The following is a 6881-nucleotide window of genomic DNA, read 5'->3' as shown; positions in this document are numbered from 1 at the left end:
AAAATGGGTTAACTGTGTTTTAAATGGGCAAAAGTGGGTGTAAAAAGTGGTTAATAGAGGCAATAATGGGTCAACAATAGGTTGAAAGTGCTGAGAACTGGTTTAGAAGTGGCAAAACTAGGCAGAAAAAAGTGGTTGAAAGGGTTTAAAATGGACAAAAATGGGTTTTAAGTGGCAAAAATGATTCAAAATGGGCAATATAGGTGTTAAAAAGTGATGAGAAAGGGTTAACATAAGGTATAATTGGTGTAAAGTGGCAACAGTGTAATTTGAAAAACATTCTTAGTTTTTTAAAGGCATGTGGAGACCCCTTCTCAGTGTCTCATGACCCCTAAGGGGGTCCCGACCCCAAGGTTGAGAACCACTGGTCTAAGCAGTGGATTCACACATAGATATTAATTCTCACCGTGAGATTAAATGTCACAAGATGTTTACTTAAATTAGCAAAACTCCTTTAATACAAACGACTTATAAAGCACTTAAAGAAGCAGATTATTCTAGCCTCTAAGAAGCTCGGAGAACTTTCTGATGAAATAAGAGCAACAAAAATAGGAGGGAATAAAGAAAACACCAATGTGGGGAATATTTAAGCAAATATTTCATTTGATGCAACTTTCCTGATAAACAGCTGAATAACAGGGCGAGTGTGATTTATTTGATTGTAGCTTTCTTCTGATGGATGAGGTTGTTCGCACATGTTTGGCACACGGATTGTTCCGGGTTCTGGATGCACTGAAGGATCATCAGGGTCCTGTGGACAGAATTCACAAGTGTTACTCCTGGGTACTCTTCTCAGGAAGCTCATAACATCTGTCTGGACAAGACAAGGCGTCTTTCCTGAGAGAATTATGGCATTTGGTAATCATTCCAAACATTCTGGGCTAATTTACCTTTGTAAATTAGATTTGAGGATTTTAAGCTAATTCCTTTTTATTATTTCTGGTGATTTTAGGCAATAACGTGTGCATCTCGTTGGACGGTACCTACTGGTCATTGTCTGTGCACGTCCACCTGAAGCCTCTGGACTGAAGGATGTGGATGAGGTCTACGATGGATCCTTGGTGACATGATTCTCTGTGGAAGAGAATAAAAATATTTGATTTGTGTACTCCTCACAGATGAATCTCCATTTATTAAGGTTTTATGAGCTGAAACTAATGGCACCATCAAATAAACTACCTCTGTTATTTATAAGCCTTTAATAAGAACAAGTCTGGGTTGCCAGGCTATTAAAATGTCAGTTTGGTAGGTGTTTATTTCTTATTGTTTTGGCCATAATTCAATTCTATTTAGCTTAATTTAATTGAAAATGCATGAAGAAGCAAAGCCCTTTTATTCATGGTTATTAAAGGCATAAATGTTTTAATAAATTAATCAGTATTTGTTTTCTTCTCTCTGTTAGGCCAGTGATTCTCAACCTTGAGGTCGGGGCCCCCTTGGGGGTCACGAGACACTAAGAAGGGGATCCCTAAAAAAACGAAGAATATTTTTTATATTCCACTGTTGTAACTTTACACCAATTGTGCCAAATTTTAACCCATTTTCATAATTCCTTCCCACCAATTTTAACACATTTAAATCATGTAACACCTATTTTTGTCAATATTAAACTCTTTCCCCCATTTATTTCTGCCTGTTTTGCCACTTCTAGATCAATTCTCGGTCATAAGCCTAATATTGCCTCTGTTGACCCATTATTGCCACTATTAACCCCATTTTGCCACTTTTTATGCCCAGTTTTTCACATTTCAACCACATTTCACCATCTGACATGCCCATTTTTGCCAGTTTGACCAATTTCTGCCAATATCTGCGTATTTTTTCGTTCTCAGTTAGCACTATTTTGCCAGTTTAAATCAATTTTTCTTCCCATCTCACCAGATTTTCAATCATTTTTGCCAATTTAAAGCCTTTTCAGCCACTTCTTAATTCCATTTTACCACTATTTTTGCCACTGTAAACCATGTTTGCCTTATTTTGGTTATTTTTTGCCACTTCTTACCCATTTCTGCTTCTTTTAAGATCCATTTTCACCAGCTTTTTAACCATTTTTTGACATTGTTAACCCATTTTTTAAATTTTTAACCCATTTTAATTTTTTTTTTTTCAAACAAAATAGATTGACATTGTTAAGAAGGCTATATACTACACAAATGCTGTAAAAAATTGATTTGTTTCATTGATAAGAGTGGTTATTTTTTAAGGTTCAATATAAAATCCAGATATCACAGCTTAACTTTACAATGGACCAGGATTTTGTTGACCTCCATGGGCCCCCAGTTTGGCTGGGCCCCCGAAAACTCTCCCCTTATCCCCCCTTACGGACGGCCTTGTCTCCACATGATTATTCTTGAAAGTGCACATCTGTATTGAACCACCTGGGGGTCCCCGGTCTCTGGCTCCTTTATTTAAAAGGTTGAGAACCACAGAGTTAGGCTATGAAGTCGTCAGAAACTAATGCTAATATTGCAGTAAAAGTGGTTTAATCCAGATAGAGTTTTCCAGGTTAGATTTCTCCTTGTACCCAATCATGCCAGTAGAAAATTGTTCAACCTTGCAACCCAGACAGTTGTTTTAATTTATGACACATGGGCACAAGTTTACCCAAAATAGTGGGTAAAATTTAGAAATCCTGCGTTTAGGCTAATAAAGTGTGTTGACACTTTAAAAAGTGATAAAAAAGAGACTTTTAAGTTAAAACAAAGCAGTTTTGTTCTTACAGAAAGGGTCCCTCCAGATTGGTCACCACCTTTATGTTGACATAATCCACCCTGTGAGGGTTCAGACTGTCCAGTTCAACACTTCCAAACATGCTGTGAGATAAAGAAGAGATTATTATTCAGAAAGCATTGCCAAACATGTGCTTTTCATATTCATATATATTTATTCAACCTTTTCTTATTGAAGGCGTTCTCAATGGACCCGTTCAGCAACACGGTGATGTTGCCACACGCCATTTCTGCAAACTAACAAACAGGTGAAGAAAATCTCATGAGAGCATTATCCTCGTGCTGAGTTTGGATCAGAATGTAGCGTGTAAATGATGAACAGCTGTGTGGGCTGCAGAGCTCCGCTCAGACATTAAACTCACATTTTGTGACGCTTGCCTCCATAAGGAATACACCGGATGATTCCTGCATGCCGACCACTCCGGGCAGGAGCCGAAGTCAAAATCTATAAATCACAAATATCAGTCAAAGATAGCAGAGTGTTATCAAACTGACACGGTCCAATAAGACGTGACTAAGTGTTGGGAAAAAACAAGTTCAGTTCATGTTTTCACATGCAGCTGGCAGTAAAATCACTCGGCACTACATCTGTTTTAAAAAACGTCCTAAAGGCGAGCTGAACATACGGGAGCACAGCTGCAGCTTCCTGAGCGATGATGTTTCATTCAAATCCCAGAGCCACAGAGAATCCTCGCTGCAAAAGAACAGCCCATTAGCTAAATGTTACAGGGTTTAACTTTTAGTTTTTGGAGTTACACAAGACGAAATAAAAGCTTTCGGCACAACCGAGGAGCGTTTCTCCACAGAAGGGTTAAAGTGGCAAAAATGGGCACGAAAAGTGGGAAAGGGGGATGAAAAAATGGCTGAAACCTGGCTTTAAAGTGCAAAAAATTGGTGGAAATTAAGTGGAATGGGATGAAAAATGTATTTAAACTGGCAAAAATGGGTTAACTGTGGTCAAAATGGGCAAAAGGGGGTTGTAAAGAGTGGTTAATAGTGGCAAAAATGGGTCAAAAAAAGGCAACAATAGGCAGAAAGTGGCAAAACTAGGCAGAAAAAAGTGGTGGAAAGGGTTTAAGATGGACAAAAATTGGTTTTTAGAGGAAAAATGATTCAAAATTGGTGAAATTGGTGTTGAAAACTGATGAGAAAGGGTTAACGTTTGATAAAATTGGTGTAACGTGGCAGCAGTGTCATTTAAAACACATTCTTTGTTTTTTAAAGGCCTGGGGAGACCCCCTCTCAGTGTCTCACGACCTTCAAGGGTGTCCCGACCCCAGGGTTGAGAACCACTGGCCTATATTAACTGAAACACACTGAGAAACTTCAGTGTATCAAAGTTAGCCCTTTCTAGTCACCAGTTTGTGTCCAAGCTGGTCCAGTTCAAGGTTAAAGCTCGATCAGGTCTACCTGAGTCTTCCTCTTGTCCACACCAGACGAGGTCGTTGAACATGTAGCCCACCAGCGTGTCCTCGAGAGTCCAAAAGTGACGAACCACAGCCGCGTAGCTGTGCATGAGCGACCTGGTTTTACTCCAGAACAGGAACTGAACAAAAAACATGAAGCACGTCAGATTTATTCATTTGGTTTCAGGGAACACTTTATGAATATTGTAATAATTTCTCTCCTCACTCTGTCACAAGGCCAGGCTTGTGGCATGGAGTAAAACATGGGGTGATAGTCCTCCACCGTCACGTTACAAGAGGACTGACGGACAACTGCCTCCTCAAAGTGTCTCCAGATGTCGTCACAGTCATGCCTGCAAATAACAGATCCAAGAAAACTCTAGTGAGGCTGTAACTGGAATTCATAACACTCCATTAAAGTTCATGTAAGACCCATGTCCTTTTTCATCCAGCTGATCCTGATCTACACATGAAATCAGACACACCAGGTTTGTTTCAAAATAAAACGCAGAAATATCCCTGAACTTAACTCTAAAGCACAGGTGTCAAACTCAAGGCCCAGGGGCCAAATCCGGCCCGTGGTACAGTAATACCCGGTCCACCAGATCATATGATATTTTTATTAGAACTGGCCCACCAGTATGAGGTCTGCAGATTTCCTCCAGTATGAAAATGTAAACTTAACTGGATGATTTATAACATCCTCGCTGAGTCATAAAAATCAGAAAAAGTAAAGAGTTAAAATAATGTGATAAAAAGTCAGGAAAGTAGGAGAAATTTGTGTTTTCTTTATATTTTCAATTTTGCATCTCTCAGTTATGACTTAAAGTTATGGTTGTAACTTTTTATTTCATATTTCAATCTTTACATCTCATCAATTTAACTTTTTATCTCATATTTTTACCTTTTAGATTCATAATTTTACATTAAATCCTAGTTTGACCTTTTAAAGTCATGATTTTGACTTTTATTTCATGTTTTGACTTTTCTCAACTCCTAACTTTCATTTTTATGTAATTTTTTATCCTTGAAAACTCATAATTTTTAATTTTATTTCATATTTTGACATTTGAAACTCATGATTTCGATGTTTACCTCATATTTTGACAGTTAAAATCAGGTTTTTGAATTTTATCTCAGTTTTTGGACCTTTTAAAGTCATGATTTTGACTTTTATCTCATGTTTTGACCTTTTCAACTCCTAACTTTTATTTTTATGTCATTTTTTTTATCCTTAAAAACTCATAATTTTTAATTTTATTTCGTATTTTGACATTTGAAACCAGTGATTTTGATGTTTACCTCATATTTTGACATTTAAAATTCATAGTTTCAGTGTTCTATCTCATATTTTGCCTTTTAAAAACATTATTTTGATCTTAAATGTCATGTTATTACCTTTTAAACTTATAAGTTTGACTTTTTATCTCAAATTTTGAGTTTTTAAACTTATCATGTTGACCTTTTAATCGCAATGATTTATTTCTGGTGAAAATACGGTTGATATTTTCTGGTTAAACTTTGACCTGTTAGGCCCTCAGGTTAGACTTCAGTTCAGATTTGGCTCTCTGCTGTGATTGAGTTTGACACTCCTGCTCTAAAGAAAGTCTTGTTATATAAGCTAAACTTTCCCAGGAGATAAATCACCTTTTCAGCCAATCAGAGCACGGCCCTTCTTTTCTTACTTTCTTTCTATAGTAGCAGAGAAAAGCCATTCACCACCACATCAAAAGCACTTCATGCCCTTCATGTGGGCTTCAATGCTGCCTCTATCATTAGCGTTGTCTTTTTAAAACTGCTTCAATAATAAAAAAATCAAGTCTTTCAGGTTTAGCAGCAGCTAGTGTTAAAGTCAAAGGCCACTGGAGTAAAGATCCTGGTACTGAACTTTACCTTAAGCTGGGGTTAACCAGTGTGATGTAATTGTAGCACCTTCCGACCACGATGTGTTTGATGTTGGGGGTGGTGCCGAGCCGGGCTCTCAGAGGACCGGGGCAGAAAAGGAGAATAAAAACCCCTTTGACATGGACACAAAGACGGAAATTAGATTCAGACGTAGGAGGGGCACATCTGAGGAAAGAAAGTGGGCAAAGTCAGGAGGAATCACTTACATACTGTCACGCAAATCATCACAAAAGATGCAGATGTTTTCATGATGCAGAGACCCTCTCGATTAAACACGCACGTTTGCACATGCCTTAACCTGCAACTGAAAAAAAAAGACTTTAAAATCAGTTTGGATTGGCAGAGAAGCAGGTACTCTCCTGGGAACTCAAAAGGTGCATTTGTTAGGCTGAATTCTTATTTTCCCATGGCATGTACAAAACTTCCTCCCACGTCTTTCTTTTTTATAAAGTCATCAAACATGGCGCCGTTTCAAACACCCTGGGGGAGCGTTCAAACATGACCTTTAGTTAACAACCCTCCATTTCAACAAGACACATAATTAAAAAATGAGAGCGGTTTGCACATTATTAGATATCAAGAGATCAAAAAAGCACACACGCCAAGGCTTGTGACAGAAATTCTGAGTACGTGCTCACCATTTCTGAAGCAAGAGGTTATACTGCAACTGCTGGCTTCTTCTGCGGTTAAACAATCCTGGCTGTCATGCTCTTGAGGCTCGTCTTCATATATGTGCACAAACACAGCTGCACACCAGCGCTAAGACATGTCCATAAAGGACAGAGGAGATGTTTTTCCCCTCATAGAGTAGATCCACATGACTCCTATTATGGAGTCTCCA

General features: G+C 38.2%; 1 protein-coding gene across 1 annotated transcript; it reads right to left on the bottom strand.

Moving 5' to 3' along the window:
* Nucleotides 1-518: 518 nt before the first annotated feature.
* On the bottom strand, nucleotides 519-6289 carry LOC121527134 (ADP-ribosyl cyclase/cyclic ADP-ribose hydrolase 1-like). Its single transcript, XM_041813876.1, has 9 exons — nucleotides 6247-6289; nucleotides 6029-6152; nucleotides 4362-4488; nucleotides 4140-4275; nucleotides 3092-3174; nucleotides 2893-2966; nucleotides 2721-2813; nucleotides 988-1074; nucleotides 519-751 (listed from the first exon to the last, which is right to left on the bottom strand). Exons 1-9 carry the CDS (start codon nucleotides 6287-6289, stop codon nucleotides 652-654), a joined length of 867 nt encoding a protein of 288 aa, XP_041669810.1. The 3' UTR covers nucleotides 519-651.
* Nucleotides 6290-6881: the final 592 nt, after the last annotated feature.

Source organism: Cheilinus undulatus, linkage group 19 (assembly GCF_018320785.1).
Source record: "Cheilinus undulatus linkage group 19, ASM1832078v1, whole genome shotgun sequence".
Classification (NCBI taxonomy): Eukaryota; Metazoa; Chordata; class Actinopteri; order Labriformes; family Labridae; genus Cheilinus; species Cheilinus undulatus.
Note: the sequence above shows the minus strand (reverse complement) of the source record. Positions and strands in the feature narration are given on the sequence as shown.

Bases quoted from the DNA above. Each gene is read 5' to 3' on its own strand.
- LOC121527134 (XM_041813876.1), bottom strand. From the start codon at position 6,289: ATGAAAACATCTGCATCTTTTGTGATGATTTGCGTGACAGTAT. The intron at 2,814-2,892 runs GTTGAATAAATA...TTTATCTCACAG, and splicing joins AACGCCTTCAATAAGAAAAG to CATGTTTGGAAGTGTTGAAC. The intron at 1,075-2,720 runs GTAAGAACAAAA...TCTCTTCCACAG, and splicing joins AATCTGGAGGGACCCTTTCT to AGAATCATGTCACCAAGGAT.